Source organism: Eleutherodactylus coqui, chromosome 4 (assembly GCF_035609145.1).
Source record: "Eleutherodactylus coqui strain aEleCoq1 chromosome 4, aEleCoq1.hap1, whole genome shotgun sequence".
Taxonomy (NCBI): domain Eukaryota; kingdom Metazoa; phylum Chordata; class Amphibia; order Anura; family Eleutherodactylidae; genus Eleutherodactylus; species Eleutherodactylus coqui.
In genome coordinates, this window is record NC_089840.1 from 58105885 (window position 1) to 58132298 (window position 26414).

At 45.1% G+C, this 26414-nt stretch overlaps 1 protein-coding gene across 8 annotated transcripts in view; it reads left to right on the forward strand.

Annotated features, from left to right (window-relative positions):
• NCOR1 (nuclear receptor corepressor 1) overlaps positions 1–26414 on the forward strand; it is a 139753-nt gene that overhangs the window by 77697 nt on the left and 35642 nt on the right. For 6 of the 8 annotated variants that reach the window (XM_066599517.1, XM_066599514.1, XM_066599512.1 and 3 more), the window contains exons 15-21: positions 6559–6689; positions 9153–9424; positions 20754–20893; positions 22365–22491; positions 22809–23355; positions 23474–23603; positions 25036–25234. In XM_066599517.1, coding sequence (XP_066455614.1) covers positions 6559–6689; positions 9153–9424; positions 20754–20893; positions 22365–22491; positions 22809–23355; positions 23474–23603; positions 25036–25234 — 1546 coding nt within the window. Of the gene's footprint in view, positions 1–3765; positions 3862–6558; positions 6690–9152; positions 9425–16192; positions 16256–20753; positions 20894–22364; positions 22492–22808; positions 23356–23473; positions 23604–25035; positions 25235–26414 lie in introns of those variants that run through there. The other 2 variants (XM_066599520.1, XM_066599518.1) reach the window with 2 other exon arrangements.

Genomic DNA, 26414 nt, shown 5'->3' on the forward strand with positions numbered 1-26414 from the left:
TAGCTCAAGAGACACGTGATGGTCAGCATGTAGGGCCTGTCGGCCCTGAGATCGCTCCAATGTGTCTGTAGCTCAAGAGACACGTGACGGTCAGCATGTAGCGCGTGGCGGTCAGCATGTAGAGCGTGGTGGTCAGCATGTAGGGCCCGTCGGCCCTAAGATCGCTCCAATGTGTCTGTAGCTCAAGAGACACGTGACGGTCAGCATGTAGGGTTCAGCGCACCGGAGATTGCACCTGTGTCTCTGCGGCTCTAAGGGCTCATGTCCACGGGCAAAATGAGATTTAAAATCCGCAGCGGATCTCCCGCGCGCGGATACGCACCCCATAGGGATGCATTGACCACCCGCGGGTAGATAAATACCCGCGGATGGTCAATAAAAGAGATTTAAAAAAAAATGGAGCATGAAAAAATCTGGACCATGCTCCATTTTCATGCGGGTCTCCTGCGGGGATGGCTCCCGCGGGCTTCTATTGAAGCCTGTGGAAGCCGTCCGGATCCGCGGGAGACCAAAAATAGGAATTTAAAAGAATTACTCACCCGGAGTGGGCGCTGAAGGTCTTCTCTTCCTCACGGCCGCATCTCCCTTGCTTCGGCTCGGCGGATGTGCCCGGCGCATGCGCGCGGCACGTCGACGACGTGCCGCCGGCGTGAGGAATTCATCCGCCGGCCGAAAATGAAGATCCGGCCGTGAGGAAGAGCAGAGCGTCCCCGCCCGCTACGGATAGGTAAATGCTTTTAAATTGCTATTTTCAGCGCTCATGTCCGCGGGGCAGGAGGGACCCGCTGCAGATTCTCCATGGAGAATCTGCAGCGGATCTGATTTTCCCCGTGGACATGAGGCCTAAGAGACGCGTAATCTAAAGTCCGACGGGCCTGACACTGCTCCGGGGTCTCTACCTCTCTAAGAGCAGCTTGTCTTTCACCTTGTTGATGCATTCTTGGGCTCTGATAGAGATACACGCTAGATCTGACATGTACAACATATTAAGAGACCGAAGAATGGATAGGAAATACAATTATCAAAAAAAACCATTTCTTATACTGCTGAGGTAAAATGAAAGCTGCGCTGTGATTGGTTGCTATATATTATACTGCTGAGGTAAAATGAAAGCTACGCTGTGATTGGTTGCTATATATTATACTGCTGAGGTAAAATGAAAGCTGCACTGTGATTGGTTGCTATATATTCTACTGCTGAGGTAAAATGAAAGCTGCACTGTGATTGGTTGCTATATATTATACTGCTGAGGTAAAATGAAAGCTACGCTGTGATTGGTTGTTATATATTATACTGCTGAGGTAAAATGAAAGCTGCGCTGTGATTGGTTGCTATATATTATACTGCTGAGGTAAAATGAAAGCTGCACTGTGATTGGTTGCTATATATTATACTGCTGAGGTAAAATGAAAGCTACGCTGTGATTGGTTGTTATATATTATACTGCTGAGGTAAAATAAAGGCTGCGCTGTGATTGGTTGCTATATATTATACTGCTGAGGTAAAATGAAAGCTGCGCTGTGATTGGTTGCTATATATTATACTGCTGAGGTAAAATGAAAGCTGCACTGTGATTGGGTGCTATATATTCTACTGCTAAGGTAAAATAAAAGCTGCGCTTTGATTGGTTGTTATATATTATACTGCTGAGGTAAAATGAAAGCTGCGCTTTGGTTGCTTTTTGTTACACTGCTGAGGTAAAATAAAAGCTGCGCTGTGATTGGTTGCTTTTGTTACACTGCTGAGGTAACCTGAAAGCTGTGCTGTGATTGGTTGCTATATATTATACTGCTGAGGTAACATGAAAGCTGCGCTGTGATTGGTTGCTATATATTATACTGCTGAGGTAAAATGAAAGCTGCGCTGTGATTGGTTGCTATATATTATACTGCTGAGGTAAAATAAAAGCTGCGCTGTGATTGGTTGCTTTTGTTACACTGCTGAGGTAACCTGAAAGCTGTGCTGTGATTGGTTGCTATATATTATACTGCTGAGGTAACATGAAAGCTGCGCTGTGATTGGTTGCTATATATTATACTGCTGAGGTAAAATGAAAGCTGCGCTGTGATTGGTTGCTATATATTATACTGCTGAGGTAAAATGAAAGCTGCGCTGTGATTGGTTGCTATATATTACACTGCTGAGGTAACCTGAAAGCTGCGCTGTGGTTGGTTGCTATGGGCAACACAGATTTTCTTTTAAAATCTCAGTCCATGTTAATGTGTCTTTTGTTTTAGTTTTAATCCCGGGCAACGCTGGGTATCCCTGCTAGCTTAATAATCACGTACGTGCGGCAACGACGTCTGTTCTCACGTGTCTGCCCGTTTGAGGAGGCCTAGCTCATGAAGTGCATTCCCTTTCCCTCCACCTCGCCGCATAGCGGAGCTGATGTGCGTCTGTGCATCACCAAGATAAACCGTCGTCTACGTCCGTGCTCATGATGCCAGCTATCGCCTTACCAAAATTCATCAAAATAGCTTCAGCGGTTGAGCAGTGCTAATGCTTGCACTAATAATAATAGTATGGATGTGAGGATCGGGCGCCGCCACGGTTTACCCAGATTTGATGTGTGATTTAACGGTTTCCGTGGTTTTCTTGTGCAGCTAATTAGGTCTGGAGTTGTCTTGTCTTGAAACCTCCTTGTTCCTCCTCTAAGTCCTGATTTGTACAATTGGGCTTGGTCCTAAATCATTATGTTGTTGCTGTTTCCCTGTATGGTAAGACACTTGTGTAACATCTGCCTTGAATGGGGTAAGGACTAGAGATGAGCGAGCGTACTCGGAAAAGCACTACTCGCTTGAGTAATGTGCTTTATCCGAGTATTGCTGTGCTCGTCCCTGAAGATTCGGGTGCCGCTGCGGCTGACAGGTGAGTCGCAGCGGGGAGCAGGGCAGAGCGAGCGGGAGAGAAGGAGAGAAAGATCTCCCCTGCAGCTCCCCGCTCTCCCCTGCAGCTCCCCGCTCTCCCCTGCAGCTCCCCGCTCCGTGCCGGCACCCGAATCTTCAGGGACGAGCACAGCGATACTCAGATAAAGCAAATTACTCGAGTGAGTAGTGCTTTTCCGAGTACGCTCGCTCATCTCTAGTAAGGACGTTTCTGAATCCCGAACCCATGTGGTGACTTTGAAATTCGTACTTTCTCCTGTGCTGACTACTGCACCCTCCACCCATAAAGGGGTTTTGCCCGAAACGCATTTTTCCATTCTCGGTTGCTCATATTGCCAAATAAAGAAAAATTTGAAAACCTTGTTTGGCACATGGCGAAGAGAAGTCGCATCGCTTACCTCAACGTCACCGTCACGCTAACGAGATATTAATGACCCACCATGCGGATGCGTCGTCAGGATTCTAGCCCTGGAGAAGCTATTTAAACCTTTCCAACCGTTCCCCCTTTCTGTAACAATTTAGTGAATTCAAGAAGACATTGTAGCAGATGGGATTAGAACTAAAGCTTCGCTGCCATGGAAGCCGGCCGCCCGGCCCGTAGAAGACGGCGTGAACTCGTCACCTTTTTATATATATCATTTTTTTGTGCGTGTAACAGGTGGCAGCGAGCTGTGATCTGACTAAACAGAAACTTGTTCCGCCGCTGTTGCAGCCAATCAAGCGGAGTACAGTCAGGATTACCTTGAGTAACCCTTGCGAGATTAGTCGCTCGCATGTGAGATGGTTAACTCTTCTGTAGGCAGCTTAAGTGGCAGCATGACACAATTTCCTGGAATAAACATGCTGCCGGGTCAGGCAACTTTTGTACAGCGTACAGCGATGCCTCCGCGGCTCTTGTGCCCCCTCCTGATCATCCCTCCGAGATTCATCCCAGGCCAAATATCAACCTCCCGCAAAGGAACAGATGAACGTGCAGGTGCGTGCGCAGCTCAAGGCCATTACGCCAATCACTTTTTTTTTTTTTTTTGCAGTAGGATTTACGGACAGAGCATTTTGGTTTGTGCCTGAAACCTGCGTGTCCAGTTCGGCACGCTCTGATCGGCTGTACTAAGCAGCTGCCAGAGTTGTGTCTACGGAAGCGGGTGTAACAAAGGAGGTCGCGGGTCTAATCCGCCTTAATGCGTTTCATACCTGGTGTATGAGTTAGTTTTCTAGATCAGCGCTTCAGGCGGGGTCACATGTTGAATCGCAGTGACGGTATTATAATAGCTTTAACCCTTTTAGTGCTGCGCTATCGTACGGACAGATTTACAGATGAGTGACACTTATGTAGAGGAGCACCCACTACGAAAAGTTGTGGGATGTAGCGGTGACCGGATAGGATTGGTTGCCGGCGATGGGGTATATTCAGTAAGTCCTTTTTAGTTGACTGGGGCCGGCTAACTAATAGGCAGTCATTCAAGGTATGGCCATTCCTTGGCAGAGGCCGTTTCTGTATAAGAGCCATTTATTCTCTCCACTCAGTGGATTATATTTAACTGATTGCTTTTTTGGACTAGCTGCATCTTGCATCACCACATACTTGTTTGGGGATGAATATCACGTTTCACTTCCGGGGAATGAGCGTTTTTCTAGGAAATGCTCCATAATAGACTAGGGATTTTCATTTGAATGCCTATTCCCCCTCTAGATTCCTTCAGGCTTTTCATCTACTATACGCTACTTTATGTCCTACGACTATAATTAACATGCTATATATTTTAAGGAACTTTGATGCTACGTTATCCGGCTTCTGTAGACGTTCACAAGTCTCCGTGTAGGTTGTGGAGATTTGACTGTTGCAGTAACAGAATTTATTTTATCGCCCCCCCCCCCCCCCCCCCCCTTGTCCTTGCATGATGATCTGTGAATATTGCCTAATTTTTTTTAGAGGTAGTTTGTAGTAGTACTGCTGCCACCTGCTGGCAAGTAGAGAAACCACTTTCTGATAAGGGGTGTTTCTTCCATCCTACGCGCTAACCTGAGGTATCCAACCTTTTGTTAGTCTTAGGGTGGTTTCACTTCTGTGTTGGAACCTCCTGGCTGAAAATACTAAAAGCGGAGCAGACAGTGAGCAGACCCCATTATAATCAATAGGGTCTGCCCGGCGATGTTCAGTTCCCTCCAGAGACGGAACTGTTCGGCTGCAGGGATTCCCCTTTCCTGCTCCCCGAATGGAGCAGGAAAGCGGAATCCCCAGAGCAGGTGTGAAAGCCCCTTTAAGTTGCTTTCCAGTAAAGGTGTCCTTACACCTGCAACAGCTGTGGGATGAAAAGCTGACCGTTTTTTCTCCATTCTACCCTATGTACATGAACCCTCAGTTCGGCCAAGCGGTCGTTTACCTTGTGGACAGCGTAGAAAGCTGCAGCTCAACAGCGGGGAACAAAAGGATTGGACATTGAAATTCGACATGCTCAATTCTTCTTTTCCCGGTTCAGTCTGAAAGGGGAAAGTTTGGAAGCCTTATGTGCGACAAACCACGGGTCCTGCCGAAATTCGCAGGTTTGGACGTCCTCTGTATGAATGGGGACCTTATAAAGGTGCATTTACATGTCGCTTATTTGCTGCAGACTTTGTCATGGATTTTGATGCAAATCTGCAGCAGTTTTCACACCTTCAGTTTGAATTCAATTGGAGGGGTGAAATCTGCAGCAAATGGGCGAGCCCCATCCTCCATGGGCAGGTGACGAAAGTTTCTACTCCATGCACAACAATTAGTTGCTAGGTACTGATGATCAGAATTGTCCTATTGTCCTAAGGAATTGCTGTGCAGACCACTCCCTTATGTTAAAAAAAACGGACAAAAAAGAAATAGTATTTTTAGCTTAACAAAAAAATGTAAGATCGAAATTAAAAATTGAGAAAAGATTGGGAAAAAAAGATGAAGAATTTAATTTCAGGCCAAGCAGCCCAGCCTTTACATCACGTGTGATCATACCTTTTTAAAGGGAACTTGTCATGTACTTGATGATGCTCTCATTGAGCGCAGCACATTATAGTGACAGACATGCTGATTTCAGGGTTCTGTCACTTATAGGATAATGTGCAGTGGTTTTTATGAACTTACAGCTTGTTTCTGTAGCGCCTATGATGCTTGGTATTTAGGTCAGGAGACCCGCAGTCATTGGGCTTGCGTATGTACTGTTGCCTGTACACAATGTATTGCGTATGGACAGCGTTGCATATGCTGCTCGTAGAAAAGAATATGGCTCACGCTGCGTGGTATGTGGAGAAATAGAGCATGCTGTGATCCTTTTCAAGTGTGTATCTACACACCGTATTTACACGCTAATGTGAATGTCTCAATGAGAGTCCATTGACTCCATTCACCGCATATTAGCTGCCCATGCATTGTGCATGTAATACGCACCAAAATCATGGTGGGGCAGTCCGAAATTCGGTCACTGTTACTGTCAGGGGGTAAGTGAAGGGCACTATGATGGGATACAGATGGCATGGCTTAATGTCAAAGGGCAGTGGTGCGCCACAATTGTCCCTGTGTTGCTCAGAAGTTGGGAGCTGTGCCCCCAGTGAGCACATCATAAAGTACCGGACCGCTTCTCTTTAAGGTTGACATAATCATGTTGCTTGACTGCGATTTTTTTCATGCGCCATTTTCTGTCTTGTTTTATAGCAACAGATTGCACGCCCTTCCCAAGAAGAAAAGGAAACTGAAAAACTAGAAGAGGAGAAATCTGAAAAAAATGAGAAAAAAGAAGAGGAACGAAGGGAAGAGGAGGAGAAAGAAGAGAAGGAGGAGTTTAAGTGAGTATCGTATTCCTCTACTTGCTTTGTTCCTTCTTGGCTACCTGTTCTTCACTTTGCTCTGGTGTTGCAGTCTGTATCGTTGCTGGTGGTCAACATGATACTTTCTTCATTTTCTATAACCCAATTCTATCTCCTGCAGTTGCTTTAGCATGGCACTCTAATGCTCTGTACACATTTAGGGTGGCTGCACACGGGCGAATTTCCGACGCGTATTACGCGGCGGAAATCCGCAGCGTTGCCCCACAGTTATTAGGTTCTTTTGAACCTAATAGCACAATGCTCACAGTGCAGAATTCCGCACTGTGAATTCTCCCGTCTTCACCTGCGGCATGTTCTATTTGCCGCGGGTGTACGCGCGGACGGCTTCCATTGCAGTCAATGGAAGTTGTCCGTCACGCTATCTTCCGCTGTAGCACAGCAGAAGATGGCATAAAACCGCTTTCCCGCCTACCGCCAGCCGCGTCATACGACGCGGCCGGCGCGTCATGTGACGCTGTGGGCGTGTCATATGACACGGCTGGCGCGTCACGTGCTCTATTACGCATGCGCGCCAAAGCATCATGCGGGACGTCGGGCGGCGGATCCGGAGGTAAGTATGGGATCTCTGGGGTGCGCCGTGACTGGCTCCGCTGCGGAATTCCGCTTGCTGAGCCCATCACGGCCGTGTGCAGCCGGCCTTATACTGGGGGTTCTATTAGTAGGGGAAGGCCTGGCATTGTGCTGTATGCCATTTAGAACGGAACCCTGAGTAGTATCTGATAAACCCCATTAACTTTTAATAGAATCTGTTGAGGTTTTTGTCACATACTAACATGAATAATGCTGTATGCTGCACTATTCTAGCCAAAAAGGAGCAGAAACCTAGTGGAACCCTCCGTCACAATGTAAAAGAAGTGTAAAACAAGTCTTAAAGTACCTGTATGCGGAGAAGTTCGCAACGACTATCACTCCTATGCTTTCACACAGAAGCGATAGTCATTCAGTAACTGGAGGGGGAGCGAGTCAGAGAACTCTTCCAGCCGCCCGCCTCCTTTTACTGTGAACAGGCAGTCGTTCGAAGATTGAACTCCTGTTTACACGGAGTAAGAAGTTGCCTGCTAGTCTCTCTTCATTTCAGTGAGCTGAAACAAAGCGACTAGTTACTACTGAGCGATTTCTCGCTCTTTGCCCTGCCACTGGCTGTGTGTACAAGGTACGAATACTAGCGAAAACCGGTTTCAAGTGATTGCGTGATAATGATGTGTAATGATACCTTTTGGTCTTTCCTGATACGTTTTGTGCTTGTTTGAGCAAGGATTGATAGTGAATATCCCCTATCTGCCAGATCAGGGGTAACTATTCAGATTGGTGGCGGTCTAACTGCTGGGTTTGCCACTAATTCTAAAAATGGGAGATAGCGGAGTTGAAGGGCTCAGGTAAATTTTGAAGGTCCCATTGAAATGAATAGAGCAGTAGTGCATATGTCTGATTGCCGCTGTCCTCACTTCAGTATGTACCAGATTGATGTTCCCAGCTTTGCTGGGGGTCCCAAGAATCAGACCCCCACTGATCTGAAAGTTATTCCCTACCCCACGGACAACTTGCAGTCAACTTTTTTTTTTTTTCTGTTCATATGTTAAACAAAAACAGAAAAAAACAAAAGTGCAAATTCTGGACTAAACAAGAGTTTGTTTTCATTTTCTTGTGTGTGAATGAGCGGTGATTTATGTATGGGGTATTCATGGTTTGATTAGACAACACTTTGGTTGGGCTCACACTGGCGTAAGATTACCGCATGTTGCGCTCGAGTGATACAAGGTAATTCGCAGGCAATCCTTTACATTGCATTACACAATTCAGCTGACATTAGCGTCTAGGAATTGCGTAATATGCGAGCGCAAAAAACACAGCATATTCTGTTTTTTTCGAGGGAGCCCTTTGTTCTTCATAGGCACATAATCAACACCACCCACACACAATTACATTGCGTATGGGTGTTGTCTATACCTATTGTTGCGGGAAATGTAACTCAAAAAAACAAGTCAGATGGACGACGCATGACGGCGTACGTGAGATCCACTGTCATGCACAGTACCATTTCGCTGCCATGTGTGGCGATAGGCCTGGTCACTGGCGGCTCCACTGCAGTAAAATGCTGCATAACTCACTGTGTATTGCAGAGTTATGTTATTTTCCATCTTTTTTTCTCAATTCCTCATTTTTTACATCTAGTAGATAACAATCTGTCCAGTTTATATGGTGAACACAGTATAGTGATCAGAGACCTGCTGCTCTGCTAGAACGGAGCAGAGATCTTTGCCACCGTGAGGAATTGATACAAAAAGTAAATTTTTAGATATTTATGACTTTTTATTCAAGATTGTATGTATAACTTTTTATGCAAAAAATAAATAAAACTTTGGAAATTCCCGCTGAATCGGGTGGATCTGACTAATTTACTTGATTCATTTATAATTTTAGGGAAAATGCCAAAGACAAAATGGAAATTGTAACAGAAGACAATGAAGAAAGGGAACAATCCACTCCGAAGGGACGTAAAACCGCAAACAGCCAAGGCCGGCGTAAGGGGAGGATAACTAGATCAATGGCTAATGAAGCTGCTAATGCTGCCGCCGCCGCTGCTGCCACGACGACCTCGGCCCCTGCTGCTGCTACTCCTTCCGCTCCGCCTGCACCTGCGCCTAGTCCACCCGATGAACCGCCACCGCCTCCATCATCGGCACAAGAGCAAGGTGAGTAATCCGTTAAACCATATACAACGGTTGTTCTCAAATATGTCAAGATATCAACCCCCATTAGATCTTGTTAGCGGACGGGGTTATCATGTAGTTACGTCATCTTTCAGCCTGAAGTGCTCAATCTTACTGGAAACGGCTTGGTCTTATTGGTTCGGTTTGATCACATTCCCCTTTTCAGGGGGTTTATTGTCTGCTATGCCTCGTACGTTTCTCATTTCTCCATTTCTAAGGTCGTCGAAGTGACTTTCTGGATAAATGAATCATGATCATTTCTTATTTTTCACTCTTGGATCATTTTTGACTTTCGTATGAAAGAAATTAGTCATTTTATCAGTGTCGTAACTCCATTTGCAGCCTAAACGGGCCTCAAGTCGTGCATTAATCACCGTTTTTTTGAAATTGCGTCGAAGGGGACAAAAGTCTGGTTGTGTATCCGGTGGGCGTTTTGATCAGTGTGTTCCTCCCTGTTGGATTGGGAAATATCAGAGTTGTCTAGTGACTGTTGTTACGAGTTCTGCGCTCTTCTTAGCTGTATGTAAATGGCGCTATGAGCCTAGAGCAGGCTTTTTTATGGTATCACGTAAGCATCTTCTCCATCATTCACACCGGCCAATAATTATGATTGCTCAGGATTAAGTGACCCTTACTCAAACTGCATTTGTAATTTTCCTCTGGTTATAAGGACTCGTTCATATTTGCGGGTCTTGTTCCATTTTTTTCTGTGCGTTTGGCCAAACCGCAGCAATAGGGAATTAAAAAAAAATCTGGAACATTATGAAAATGGAAAGAAACCAGTATGTGTGATGACTCCTTAGATGATTTGTTCTGTTATTAAGGGCGAGCGCGCACATGGTGAAAATGCTGCAAATTGTCAGTGTGGTTGTATGCATAGAAAGTCCGCAAGGATTGCAGTAAGAGCCGGGTCGATGACGTTTTGACCAACTCTGCTGAAGTTTTCTGATGCAAGTTTTTTAAATCTTCAGCAATCACTTTCAGCTGTGTTTTTTCAATTGTCTTCCCTTTCCATGTAAGGGGGTAAAACCCGGAGTGGTATCTAGGTGTTACACGTGCAGATTTTTCAGCAAATTTACTGTCAGATTTGCGGCAGATTTCTCCCCTCCGCGTGGGCACCTACCATACATGTTGTCTTCAGTTGACTGATTTGTATCGGCCAGTTTCTGCTGTGAAGTTGCTACCTTTCTCATGTTTTCATATACTTCATACGTTTAATTCCAAAGTTTTGACCGCTTGTCATGCTTTTCTCCTGGATTTACGGCTGAGCGGCCAATCAGAAACCGTTTTAGTTGTCATCTTACCTTTATACAGTTACCTAAAGGCTAGTGGAAGGTTAGTCTGCATTTGGGTTCATTGCGTTGAATCCTCTTCTGATACATACATTTTTCTGTTGACTTGTTTAGACATTGCAGTTGTGAAGTAGTCATGGGGCAGCGATACTGGGGCTTTTTTTTTTTTTAAACAGTAATGGTCTTTTTACACTGGACGAGAATCTCACGATTCTCGTTTGCCCAAGCGAACGAGCTGGTGACGTCATCGCCCACACGTCCACGCTCGGCCGGCCTTTTTAGACTCCACAATTTTCAATTAACTGATTCTTCAGTGTTTAAAGTGCACAATCCGCTGCTGATATTTATGGCGGCTGAAACTCAAATGACGAGCGAGAGCCTCACGATCCTCCTTGATCGTTGGCTGCGTTTAAGCCGAACGTTTTCCCGGTCAGTTCCGCTCGTTTAAAGGAATTTCTAAGCAATTATTGTTCAGTCTAAACACAGCCTAAGACCAGCGGTGAAGACTACTCTTGCTGTCAAAAATACGAGAACAGTTGAAGGAAAGCTAGAAACTGAATTGGGAATAGGGCCCATCAATTTCTGCAATTGTAGATGTCAAATGCTATACTGTACCAAATGAACTGTACACATTATTCATGGAGTTTGGCAAATTGCACAAGTCCATCCAATTTTATCCTGCCGTACCTTTACAGAGGGAGATAGAACATCCCCCCCCATAAAGAAGTTACCTCTTGTCTTTTCTAAGAGAAACCCTAAACGTAGCAAATATAACCCCTGTAGCCTATCCCTTATAATGGGATTTGGGGGGGGGGGGGGGGTTGTGTTTGGGAAACCCTTTAATATGTGGCAGATGGTTTTTGTCTCGCTGCTCTCATTGGAAAATGGCTCCAATTTGTGCCACTAGTTTCCCCAGTTTCTAAAGTTACATTTAACGTTGCCCGAAAGGTGGAAACGGCTTCATCACTAAACTCAAAAGATTCCATGAAACCGTTGGTTTCCATTAGAGCACATGTGCCAAACTCAAGGCCCACAAGCCGAATCCAGACAGAGTATGCCACGATTTTTTGTGTTCTCAACATCGCATCAGTAAAAACATTGCAGATGGGAAGGACATCATTGTAAATCATAATCTTTAGTAACTATCGCATCAGGCGAAAATCCAGCAATTTTCTCGCCTGTGGAAAAACCACCCTAAGTTGGAGGGTCCGGAGTTGTGCTCGGAAGACCCGGCCTGCAGCTGGGTTGCGGGATCGTGAAGTGAAAGCTGCGCCGTGATTGGCTACTATGGACAACAAAGACTGTCAAACTGTTAGGTTTGATAAATGAACATTTTTGAGTTTCTGTTTCCATTGATATTAAATCTATGTATCTGAGTGTCATTAGACAGGACTTGTGATGGCTTCACGTCGGGGAGATCATTTGTAATAACCCTGTATTAGAAGCATTCTTACAAGGGATCCTAAATTATAATGGGCAATTGCAGTTTGGCCTTGATGGGTATGCAGGCATGACGTCGGAGGGCTATGCCGCCACTGAGGAAGAGGCTTGGTAGCCTCGAAACGTGTTGTATATATCCTGGTTATACAATAAACGGGGACATTAAGCGAATACAAAGTTGTGTACTCTTCTGTGTTCCCAGGTTGCGCCTTATACCCAACTTTTTAACCACCTTCATCCAAAAGCAGTGCATGTATAGGATAATTGTGGATTATGTAATATTAGGACATTGCACTGCGGACCTGGCAGATCCTTCTCCCCTTCTGCCAGTAGCAGAGCTGCAATTATTCTAACTGCCTGTTCCTGCTGTGGCTTTTCAGAACGTTTGCTGTAAGGAACGCTTATGAAGTTTTCTTGTTTTTTTCTTCTGTTGCTTCGATGTCCACAAGTTTTCTTCTGACGTTGCTGCAGTGCATGATTGTGTATGAATGTGTGCTGGAACTATATGATAGAGACCTCCATGGGGTTTTCCGAGCCCCTTGGCCCAAATCAAGGGAGCAGCTGGGATTACTCCAAAATAAAAGCAGTATCACTGACCTCTTCGTTCTGTTTCAGCGTCGCTACCCCTTGCTTCTGTTACTGCAGCCATGACTTGCCTGGCTCCCTACCTGCCCTTGGCAACCAAACCTTGGCCTCAGAGGCTACTATCCTTCTACAGTATGGGCTTCAAGTGTATGATAGCAAGAAGTAGGGGACAGATGTGGCTGTGACTCCCTGGCGACCTGCTACTAACCAACCCTTTGTCATCTGATCCTGCATAACGCACAATATTGAGACGGCTTTAATAAAGATAGTTTGCAAAGTTGGTACCTTTCGAATTTAGATGCATTGGAGCAATGCGAAACTGGTTGCAACAGTGGACATGCCCTTTAAAAAGTTGAAAACCTAAGGCTGGGTTCACACAGGGCGGAAATCTCACGGGATGTCTGCAGCAGGACTGCATTGAAATTCCGTGAGATTTCTGCAGTTGAAGTCGTCAAGTTTTGAAAGCAGCTTGTTCCTGAAACTGAAATGCAGCGTGGCTTGGTGTCAATGGACTGTTCACAGCGTGTGGACGAGATTTTTGCAAATCTCGTCCACTTTGCTGCTTAATCCGGGTTTTAATCCGCCCCATGTGAACTCCTCCTTAAGGGTTTTTCAGAAAGGAGCACCACGCCTGTCCACAGGTTGTGGGAGGTATTGCAGCTCAGCCCCGTTGTGTTCAGTAATGGTTAGCTGCAATGCCATACACAATGCAGGGCGCTATTTATGGAAGAAAACACCAGTTTTTCTACTCCTGCATAAAACCCGTCAGGGTACGCTCACACATAATGGAAAATCCACATCACTTCCGTGTCAAAATCACCATGCTTGGTGTGAATCCACAGCTTATTTCATCATTTCAATGCAAGGAGAGAAGCTGTTAAAAAAACCACTTCTGTCTTTTCCTCTGGGTTCTCATCTGTCACTGACAGCCGAGGACCTGACCTGCTGCTGCTTCATTGCAGGAGCTTTAATGCAGCACCGTATTTTTATGGTCGGCCTGGATGAATGCCCAGGACCAAGTGCCAGTGCTTGGACCTTAATGGGTTATAATCAATTAGTTGTACTACAGAATGTCTGTGTAACTCATATTTAATGGGGTTGTACCAAAATTGCTAATTATCCCCGATCTACAGGATGGGGGATAACTTGCTAATCAGTGAGAGGTCTGACGATCTCCAGAACAGGGCCGGTGCGGGGCAGTGTTTGGTCATCGGCCATCTGGATCTTTCCCTGTTGCAGTTTTCTGATTACAGAATGCTAACTTGTATCTACAAATGTGGTCATTATTTATTTTACATTTTGTAGTTCATTGAAACTTGATCCTTCATCTGTTTTTGGGAGGGGTTGGGCATTGCGGAATGGAATGCGGATGATCTGATGCAGAACAAAAGTGGAGCCATTGTCTGTAGCCCCCAACTAGATCGCGGCCTTCATGCACCTGATCGCCACAGACATCTGGAGTCGGACTCTGGTTGCTACGGGAATCCGTTCCACTGTTTTGTCTGCAATACATTTTCTATGTCTGCCTGGTATCTTCTGCCTTTAATTTTTTGTTTTGTGACTATTTGGTATAGAAGTACTTGGCTATACAGGTACATCCTCATCGTAAGCGCATGTTTGTACAAGATTCTCGTATGCCAGATTTTTGTTGTAACGTCACACTTTTGATTTTGCCATATGTGTTCTTGTTTAGTTGAGTTCATCAATGACTTAAAGGATTTTTTTTTAATGGGAAATACTATTGATCAGGATAAGTGATCATTAGATGATCACCTGGAGTCGCCACCTCGGACAACCCGCCATATGTCAGTGCCACTACATATGGGTGTATGGAGCAGAGGCTGCTGCTCCGACCCCTGTGTAGTGGCCGGTACTTGTAACTGCAGCTCCCTTTGACTTTAATGAGATCCCAGTCTGCATTTTCAAGCACTGGCCAGAGGTCGGAGCAGAAGCTTCTGCTCTGTACTCCTTTGTGACAGTGGACGCCTGATCAGCTGAGCTACCGAGCGGTGGACCCCAACCCATCAACTATGGATAACCTATCCTGAGCTCTTTAATAGAATTTCCTTGAAAAAAAAAAAACTTTAAATGAGCCACAAAGTCCAATCTGCCTCATTGTTTGTAGTAGTTTTTGCTTTGGCCATTGACCATTTTCTTACGGCCATGACCAATAATGTTTCTAGCAGCACAATATTTTGCCACAAACTACATCACTTGTTCCGGTTGTTCCCCATTAGCGAGCCTTTAGCGTAATTCAGAAGCTTCTTTTTTTGGAGTCAGTTAAAGGGGTTGTCCCGCGGCAGCAAGTGGGGTTAAGTACTTCTGTATGGCCATATTAACGCACTTTGTAATATACATCGTGCATTAAATATGAGCCATACAGAAGTTATTCACTTACCTGTTCCGTTGCTGGCGTCCCCGTCGCCATGGTGCCGTCTAACTTCAGCGTCTAATCGCCCGATTAGACGCGCTTGCGCAGATGGGTCTTTTCCCTTCGGCTCGGTCCGGCAGCAGCGGCGTTCTGGCTCCGCCCCCTTGTACGCGTCATCGCGTAGCTCGGCCCCCATCACAGGTGCCGATTCCAGCCATTCAGGAGGCTGGAATCGGCACACGTCATGGGGCGGAGCTACGCGATGACGCGTACAAGGGGGCGGAGCCAGAACGCCGCTGCTGCCGGACCGAGCCGAAGGGAAAAGACCCATCTGCGCAAGCGCGTCTAATCGGGCGATTAGACGCTGAAGTTAGACGGCACCATGGAGACGAGGACGCCAGCAACGGAACAGGTAAGTGAATAACTTCTGTATGGCTCATATTTAATGCACGATGTATATTACAAAGTGCATTAATATGGCCAAACAGAAGTGTATAACCCCACTTGCTGCCGCGGGACAACCCTTTTAAAGGATTAATCGTTTTATCAATTCTTCTTTTTTTTATTTTTCTTCTTGCTTTATTTTATTGTTGACTTGGTGGAATTTCAATAAGGTCACTTATTTCTGTTGCGCAGTCGAATATTCCTTTTACATTGAACTTCGCAGCGTTTTCTAGAGCAGCGTTGTGTCTGGTTAAGGGATTTCACTTGGTGAATGACGTACTTATCAACCCTCGCTTTGGCTTTTTTTTTTGCATTCATCTTGCGGTCTTCCGATTCTGCATTGAAGCGTCTTAGTTCATACTTTTCAGTCCATCAGTCATCGTGAAGCTGAGGTATTCAGTAGTTAGTACATTGCCCGCTGGCTTGTCACAAGTCACTCTTGTCATAAACGGGAGCGACTGCCTCCTCCATCACAAGATCTCTCTTCCCCTCGAATGGCTTTGTACGGAGGAAGCCTGCACGTAAATGGATAACTATGTGTGGGCTTTGTAGGATTGGTGCTCGTAATGCAAATCCAGGTCTTTCTTTTTGATGGGATTTGCTGTATTGTGCTTTCAGCTTCTGCAGAGACCGTGGAGACCTCCCGTTGGACTGAAGAAGAAATGGAAATTGCTAAAAAAGGTAACGCACTCAAGTTTGGCTTCTGTGGATTTCTCCAGTGAGCTGTAGACGCTGCTGACTTTTTAGAGTTTTTTTTTTGTTTTTGTTTTTTTTGTGTGTTGTATTGATGTAGTTGTGGCATTTGTTTGCTCTTAGATATTATTGCAAGCTATGTATTGCTATATGTGGCTATGTGGCTCTTCAGCATTCCCAGCCCCAATTCCTGTAGTGTAGTAACATGCAAATTGATCCGTGCCCCTAAGCCTTTTGGACGTTGGCAAAAAGCAGGTCACATGGTCACACATAGTGCTACCAGTCGTGCTGTGAATCTGATTGGGGCTCTGTACTGTTTTTTTGTTTTATTTTTTTCATTCTTGTCCATCAAGTGGAAGTTGATTAAGAATGAAACTCCTTCTGTTTCTACAAACAGTCTTATTCTGGTCTTACACGGAGGGGTCAGATTCCGCATGCGGAACCCGCAACGGAATCCAACCTTGTCCCCGGCTGAGGACCGTGCGCACCTCTTCAATATCTGTATTGCAGCTGGCTGCGACGAGCCGACATACGCAGTACAGATTTTTTATTTTAATTTCTTTTTTTCCCCGCGATGACATGGGTACCCGCGACCTATCCGCAATGTCCATTGCAGATGGGCCACGTGTCGGATTGTTTCCATTGACTTCGATGGAAGGAATCCGCACTAAAATAGAACACGCTGCGATTTTATTTCCGCAATTGCTCATGCAAACATTCTATTGTTTGAATGTGCGCGAAAAACCGCGGATCGTCCGTGCGGGTGAAGATCGCGGATTCCGCAATTCAAACTCGGGCGTGTGAGACCAGCCTAAAAGTGCAGCACCCCAAAATGTGTATTATATGGTACATTATTATTCACTCTCGGTTACGAATCATTAATAGCAATAGCTCGAGGCTGCGGAGGGAGACGAGGTTTTCCAAATTTTTAGGAGTTCACTTTTTTTTTTAATTTCCAAGGATGTAAAGGTTCTGTTCATGTCTGAGCCTCCCTGACTTACGACTATAGACAAATAGCGCTGCATGCAGTGCATGGTATCCGTCATGCGACAGATGTGAACAGAGCCTAAGAATAAGCGATGAGCGCCGTGCGGTACGAGTTCTCTTTCCTCTTGTCTTTTCGATATGGTACATTGACTTCTGCAGACTCCATCGTTTTTTTCCTTTGCTCTGCGTTATTGCAGCTTCACTTGTATTGGCCATTTCTGATTTACGTCGCTGGAGAGCTATGGTAATTACCGTCTGTAATCTGTCTTAATGTGACATGCACTGTATACCTAATGGCTTTAGGACATTTACTTTGCTTCCATCCCAATCCGCTGCCCTCCCATTTTTACTTTTGTGATTGATTTGCATGTGTTTTGTGTGCATGCATGCTCTTTCATCTGTACTTATGCTGTGTTGTGAGGGATTGCCGTAAGTGGGGTATGATGCACGAAAAAGAAAAAAAAAACTATGTTCTAAACCCGTGTTACTAGGTCATAATGGGCATCGGGGGATAAATGACAAGGTAATGGATAGACTAATGGTTCGTTGCATTTTCGACCTCCTTAAAGAAGGCAAAAAGTCTTTACCTGGGATGACTCTCTAATCCTGCCCTAATACAGTCACACAATATGATTAGCAGGGCAGCGGAGAGTTTGGCAGGGCTTGACACATGGTCTTAGTTCATTTCAGGTGAACAGAGCAGGAAGGAAGGAAACTGACAGCCTGTTTGACTTTGGGAGACATTTAGCAGCCGTTGTTTCTGCAACGAGAACTTGGCTCCGGGGAGAGCTCTGACGAAAATTGTTTTCCACGCACGGCCTCTCCGATGCTTCCAAAAAGTGCCTTAGTGTCTCTGTGGTTCACCAAACAATCTGCCCAATCGTCTACAAGAAGAAAGGGTCGGTGGTTCTTCGGGTTGATGAAAGCCAGCAAATATTGTCACTTTTCCTTACTTGGTTGTACTCTGCTGCAAAAGTTTCAGATGGACTTGGCTGGTGCCAAGTGTGGCTGTTCTGTAATTCTGGTTAGTCGTTACCCATCAGCTTGCGTCGGGTCACACACATCCGTAAAAACGCAACCAGCAGGTCTTGAGATTGACTGCTAGATTTCTACGACACCTGCTGTGACTCTCGCACCTCAGTAGAGCGCATCTTGCAAGGTTTCTATTCGTTACTCTTGGAAGGCCGGTCAGAAAGTTACGGGGTCTTCACGTGTTCCAACCACCTTATGCCTGGAATTGTACGGCTATCTCGGTTACAGCAATGAAATGTTACAAAAACTGATTTGGTTCCATTGTATTACTTTGTTACTAACCTCTGTGTTCTACTAACCTTCTGGCTTATTGGAATTGTATTACTTGGAAGCAGTCTTGGATTTATGGTTGGTTTGAAGGAAATGTAGGTTTGTGGTATGTTCAGCTTATGTATTCTCTTTAATGACCATTTTAATTTATTGCATTTTCCATGTTTATACAGGGAAGCATTGGGCATCCTTGTCGCTGTACAGCCTTTCTCCTGCCGTACTTTTAAGAAGTAATCACACACTTGGTGGTGTATTTTGTGTGTGTTCCATGGGGTTATTGGTTCAAAAAATCCTCTTAGGGAATTCTGAGTTAATGTGGGGATGGCGGCTCTATAGGACTTTCATCTATTAAAGGTCATCAATAGTTGATCTGCTGGGGTTTGCCACTCGTAAACCCCACCAATCAACTGCTCCAGCCCCCTTTATCACTGGCAAGTCACACTGTATGGAGCCGAAGCAGATAGCGCTGACCACTCTGTAGTGGCCAACACTAGTAATTGCAGGCGCAGTTCCCATTAAAGGAGTTTTCCAGAAAATACTATTAGTGACCTATCCTTAGGTTAGGTCATCAATGGTTGAACCACTGGGGTCTGCCGATTGGGACCCTGGCCGATCAGCTCATCGGGCTCCTACAGTCAGCGCCACTACGCACAGGGGTACGGAGTGGAAACTGCTGCTCTCATCATGCTTAGTGGCCGGCACTTGTAATTGCAGGCACAGCTGTCATTAAAATTGGTAGGAGCTGCAGTTGTAAGCGCCGGCCACTACATGTGTGAGAACTGCAGCTTCCGCTCTGCGGCCCTGTGTGTAGCAGTGGACCCCAGCCAATCAATATTTCTGCTATCCTGAGGATAGGTCATTAATAATAATTTCCTGGAAAAACCATTTCATTGGAGCTGCACCTGCAATTACCAGTGCTGGCCACTACACAGGGATCGGAGCCATCTGCTTCCACTTCGTAGCCTGTGTGTTTTACCGGTGACAGCAGTTGCTGGAGCAGCTGATTGGTGGGGAGCCTGTGCAGCAGACACCGGCCAATCAACTATTGTTGACCTATACTGAGGGAAGGGCATCAATGAAAACTGGCCAAATAGGGGACAAATGATCATTACTAGGTTCATACGTCCCTATATACTGTATTCGTCCGCAGCATGTCCCCCTGTTTACATGGGAAGATATGCTGCCAATGTGCCAGTATTTCTATGCCCACATAAAAAATCCGATCTTCCAACCATTTTCTGCTCATTTGTTGGTGTCCTATTCACATTGCCCAATGATCGGTCCTTGTAAAGAGGTCTTTGGCCTCAGTGGGGCGCAGCTACTACTGTCTTTGTCTCTGGAGCTGCCGGCACATCTCTGCGTTACGAACGTTCCAGTGACCTGCGTGTAAAACTTCATTGTGACGTTGGAGGAGGTTTAAACACTTGCTGGGTTCCCTAAACTGATCATTGGGGGTCTTTGCAGTGGGACACCATGTGATCTGCCTATCATTGAGAATCTTTCTACCAAAAGGCCTATTTTTAAAGTGGACAACCCCTTTAAAGGTGCTTTTACACCTAACGATATTATCGTGCAGCCAGTTTATACTGATACATTGTTTGCTCGCTAAATCGTTCAGATTCACGGTTTGAGCGAATGAGAACGACTAAACGATCGGTATTTAAACCGAGCTATCAGCGAACGAGCCAATGATGCATGAAGTGAACCATAAGAGGACGAAGTCTCATTCGATCGTTGGCGGGGTTTACATTGATCGTTTTCGCTCGTTTACACAATTTCTTGAATGATGATCGTTCTGGGTAAAAGGGCCTTTGATCTTGGCAGTGAACCGCTGAGATATTATTATTGGAGTTCTCAGAGGCCGTTCCATTGTGTAAATAACTCTTACGCCAGTCGAGGGCGGCTCACGGAGGAGATGACGTCTGTTGTCTTCTTGAAGACATACTAGGCTGTGTAACCTAGAATTTGACTTGCACTGCGGTTGACATTGTACTCTTTCCAGCATCCTGTTATTATATGCCTTCGTCAATTTAAGTATTGTATATGTTCTAATTTTCAGATTTTCTGCTTTGGCATTAAATATGCTAACACTTTATCCAGTCGTTACTGGAAGTGATATTATACCCTACTCTGTGCCTAAGAATGTGTTTCCTTTAATTCAAAGAGATCCCATTGGTGTGTGTTTGTGTTTTGGCAGGCTTGGTGGAACATGGTCGTAACTGGGGGGCTATCGCCAAGATGGTTGGAACGAAGAGTGAAGCCCAGTGCAAAAACTTCTACTTTAATTACAAACGAAGGCACAACCTGGACAACTTGCTGCAGCAGCACAAACAGAAAGTGAGTATCTGATCGATGAGGGGGTCATTTAACAGATAGTTAAAGGGGTTTTATTGACAATTTTAGCTAAATTAAACTAAAAAAAGAGTGTCCTTATTACTTTGTGCCCATTAATTTGAATTTCATTATTACTAGCTTTATTGTACTTGTAAATTTGAGATACTTGGTGCACGGCTTTTCATCAAATTATGAGAACCCATCTGCCAATAACAAGGTGATCTTTGCACATGGGGCTGCTTAACAGGGTTCTCCTGGGCATAGGCCTGCAAATTGAATCGGGACAGGTAGAGCCCAGCTACGTTGTGCTTTAATTAAAGGAGCATTAACTTCTTGGACAATTTATTCTCATTGAATAGCCTGTGAGTCTCATCAGTCTTGTAATATACTTTCATTAAAAATGTTGTTTTACCACTATAAATCAAGATTTAAGTGTCTGCCACTAGGGGTCTCCCTTTTAGCCTTTCTACAATCCACTGCCTGTTGTTAGGTACTGAGTTTCTATAGTAACACGGACGCTAGGACACTTGCTTAGCTGTGGAGGAGGGGGCGATCTTCAAAGGCTGATCTCTGCACTCACAGGCTGACAGATCTGCAGTGTACGCAGGCTATACTTTCTCTGCCGCTCCTGCTGTTAGTGTGTGTGTGTGTTAGTGTGTGTGTGTGTGTGTGTGTGTTAGTGTTAGTGTTAGTTATAGTGGGTTTACAAACCATTTGACCAGAATGTCTTTGAATGTTCATCTCCTACAATCGGGACAGCAGAGGGGTGGGTATTTGCATACAGCATCCCTGCTTATTTGACTAGAGACAGAGCAGTGCAGCATGAGAATGGATGAGAAGGAAGTAAAGGACAGGGAACTACTGGCAAAATGTTAGGCTTGCGACACATACCCTGCCCTAAACAGAACTTGAACAGGAAACAGGTTGCAAATGACAGGATAAGGAAAAACTGGTATATTTTAGAAAACCTGTTAAGAACTCAGGTATGCTTAAAGTCTTGGGCCAGTGGCAGGGGTGTAGCTAAAGGCTCATGGGCCCAGGTGCAAAAGTTTATCTTGGGGCCCCCCAACTTCTCTTAACCCCTTAACGCTGAGGCGTAACTTGAGGCTCTTGAGCTCCAATGCAAAACCTGTAACAGGGCCCCCAACTATAATGCTTTATTCATAGTACTGGGCTACCTATATGGAGGAGAGGCCTTATGGGCCCCCTAAGGGTCTTGGGCCCGGGTGCAACCAAATCCCCTATAGTTTGGCCAATGGGAAGGATTGCAATGGCCAATGGAAATGGCCACATCTGCAAATGCACAGTGAAAACAAGCACATCTAAAAATGTGCAGGGGCTGAAATGCAGAAGAAAGCAAACCTGACCTACAGCAGCACAAAATGATGCTCTCTCACTTCTGTGATATATTAAAATATTTGTGCATTTCATGTTACCGAAAGGAGATAAATATCATAAACTTTCTCTTTTGAAGTCTCCTCGAAGGCCACGAGAGGAGAGGGATGTCTCGCAGTGTGAAAGTGTGGCCTCTACTGTGTCTGCCCAGGAAGATGAAGACAATGAAGGCTCAAATGATGAGGATAATCCAGAAGACAGTGATGGTAATGCTGTTTTATATTGTAGTTCAACACTTTTATAGAATTATTCGACTTTTTTCCCTAACATATTAGATTACAACAATAGTATTGTGTTTGAGAGATCTTTACTTGAGGTACCTTTACACGGGCCGATAGTTGCCCAAATAATTGCTCAAACGAAATGCTGAAGGTATTCTTCAGCTGATATTGCAGCAACCCTTCTTGTGAAGTGGAATAACTATTTCTGATGGTCATTGTGTATTTCTCGGTGTTGTGTATAAATAACGGTAGGGTGTCAAATCATCTTAACATCTACTATTCACAATTAACTTTTTCTACAGGTGGAGAAAACAGTTCAGACACTGAAAGTGCTCCATCACCCATGGAAGGGGCTAAACAAGCTGATGAACCAACCGATAGAACCACTTCTGCATTATCTAGAGCTCCTTCTCCTGAACAAGATCCTTCTAGCAAACCCGTACCCTGCGCATCCCCCTCTACGTCCACGCAAAACGCAAAGACCCCTGACAACCAGTACCAAGAGTTGCAGGTAAAAGAAGAAATTAACCCAGAGCCGGAGGAGGCAATGGAGGTTGGGGAAAGGAGTGATAGTTCAGAGCCAAGACTGGCTCCTAGTCTCCAAGTTAATACCAAAGTGGAACCTGTTGAGACTGATGTGAAGCTACCAGAAAGTGCCCAAGTTAAAATAGAGGAAGATACCAAAGACCGAGAGGTTGAAAGGAGTAAGGAGAAACCAGAACCTCCAGATACGGAGTATTCCACCACCCAGATGCCCATGCATGGAAGGCCGGATTCGCACTCGGAGAATGATTCCAGTGCCACATGCAGCGCAGATGAAGATGTAGAAGGAGAGCTTGAAAGGTCAAGGTAAGGGTGGTACAACTGAAGTAGCACTTGTGTAGTGTTTCTTACAGACTGCGAATTGTGCAGCGTTTGGTTGTGGAGATACATCTGTGTGGTACATGACTTGTTTTCTCTCTTTTAGGATGTACACAATTGAATCAAAGCCATCAATGTTGAACCCAATAGGAACCATTCTGATTAACCCAGCATTGAAGCAAAGCGCAATGGATCTGCAGCAGTTGCATCATCGTGCTGCTATTATACCACCCATGGTAAGTGTGTTTGACTGGAAAGAAAAATTAGCAGTGTCTAGTCTCATTGTCTTCAGTTATTCTATAGCAGTTGTAGCAGTGTCTTCCTGCTTCTTATCCGTGTGCTAATATAGCCTGCTATTTGACTATCATTATGGGAGCTGCATTAGTCCAATGTGTACTACAGTATCAGGTAATCGTGACTTTTGGGATAACCAAGCACAATTGTTGGCAGTCTCCTTCGGTGTCAAGACTTTGAGTTGAGGCACACTCTGCATGCTCGGCCGTCACTCCATTCATACTTCTCACTATGGTCGTGCATTGTGGAGGATTAAAGGGATTGTGCCTGGATCACCAGTTATCTCCTCTCCACAGGATAAGGGAGTAACTTGCTGATTGGTGAGGGTCTAGCCGCTGAGAGCTCTGCTGATCTCTAATGCTTATACCCCCTGCAGTGAATGGAACGGTGGCTAAAAGTGTCCAGTCAGATATTTATATATCTCAATGGGGCTGCCGGAAATACCCGAGCACTTGCAACTTGACTATTTGAAAGTCTCCTACTTACAGCGGGGGAGTGCATGTAGTAAGCCCACAGTGAGGAGGACGTGGGAGACTGGGTGCCTGTTCTCAGGATTGGTTGGGTCTTAGCAGTGAGATCCCCACAGATCGTCAAGTTATCCTCTAGACAGGAGATGACTTGTAATTCTGGTACAACCCCTTTTAAGAGAAAGGCTTAGGACTCCTGTTTTAGTGCTTGTCGTGATCCCAGCAGTGGAGCCCCTATCAGTCAGACATTTGATAAATCTTTGCGGGACAGCTCAATTATAGGGGTTTTCTAGGCAAAACCTATTGATGACTTATTCTCAGGATAAGTCAACAGTTAATCTCTGGGTATCCACCGCACACGATCCCCAACGATCAGTTGATTGCCCAGCTGTCAGTGCAGCATGCTGGATGTCTGTCATAGTAGATGGCACTGGAAGCTTCCTAGCTGGCTTCACTCCCATTTGAAATCAATGGGAGCTGAAATGGTTATGACACTGCTGACCTTAGTGCCGAAAATGTAATGGCCAGCTTCAGTTCCCATTGATTTTAATAGTAGTGAAGCCAACTAGGGCATACTGGTGCGCTTACTATGACGCACTTCCACCCCACTGCATTGAAAGCTGGCCAGGCGATCTCAAGTGATCTCCCGGGATCCCGTGCAGCAGGCTCTTGGCAATTAACTATTGATGACCTTTCTTCAGAATACATCATCAAAAGTTTTTACCCAGAAAACCCCTTTAACCTTGCCAATTAGCATCATACCTCAGAAAGGAGCGTTCAATAGTTCTATGGCTCTTACAGTAAAGAATCCTTTTGCAACCTTTTTTTTCTTTCCTTTTCTTCTCAAGGGTTTAGTATTGGCAAGTCTTCAACTCTTAATTTTTGTTTTTACTCCTTTTTTTCATAGGTTTCTTGCAGCCCAGGAAGTTTATCAACAGGAGCACCAGTCTCTGCAAACAGCTTCTCCCTGTACCAGCGACATCTTCAGTCTTTGCATGAAAACAACTTGCTAGAGGAGCAAAGGCAGAGACAGGAACAGCTCAATATGGAGAGAAGATCGGCCAGTCCAGCCAACTTGTCCAAGAGTCCAAACATTGACTGGGAAGGTAATTGCCTGTTTGCTGAGCAACATTCAGTGTGCAGCCATTCTTTGCATCCGTATGCAGAGAGTTGCTTCTTTTGCAATGCAGGCACCCAAAAGCCTCCATACCCACACGGGAATGCATTGTGTACCCTTTAGACTTGATCTTGCCTCTGTGTGTGCTTATACATTGTACAGAGGATCTGATGTTAGTGGCCATGTGATTTGTTTCTCGCTGTGAAGTATTCATCAGATTATGTGGATATGGATCACTCTGCAGCTGGATCTTCTCCAGGCTCTTGAAATGTTGGCAGCAGCTCAGCTGTTCTGTTATAAATGCTGCTGCACAAATCCCGGAATATTTACCCTGGCACTTGACCACTAAAGGCTTCCTGCCAACTAAGACTGTTTTCACATGAGGTAACAAACATGTTGAGAATCTTATCTTTTCATGTCGACCTCTTATTGTTTACGTGGCAGATTAATGATTAATGGCGATTCTGTCCAATTTTAAAATAGTTATGCCATTCTTAAAGGTTTTTTTCCAGGATTTAGAGAATAAAATCTTTTTGCAGGAACACCGCCACTTATGTCCACTGACTGTGTCTGGTATTGCAGGTCAGTCCTGTTTACTTGAATGGGGAAGGGCTGGAATACCACATAGATCCTGTGAAGAAGAATGGCTCTGTTTCAGTAGAATCCTGCTCTGCCTCTTTAAGGCAACCATCCGGTTTTAGAGCAAATTTCCTGGGACCAGAGGGTGCAGTATATTACCTGCTGATGACCCTCTGATCTGCTGGCTTGGGATCTGGTTTTCAGCTGTCCAAGAAGGCAGCTAGAATTTTTTTTAGCTGCCTAATGCAAATTGTACCCTGCTCTCTGATTGGCCAGTACTCATCACATGAGCAGTGCTGGCCAAGCCCAGCAGGTATAGTGCTTTGATAGTCTAACACTACCAATGCAGTGAGGAATTAGGTAGTCTGAAGATTGCATCCGGTCATCTTGGATGGCTAAAAATGGGACTGAGAATCCTCAGATCAGAGGTGCATCGGCACAGAAGAACAGCAGCAGGTAGTTTAACGGCCTCTTTTTTGTCCCAAAACCGAAGGGTCACTTTAATGTTATTTCTTGGCAAAGGGGGAGCCTCATAGGAAAAATGTATGACTGCTTTTTGTTATGTGTGGTTCACATCATTATTAATCCTG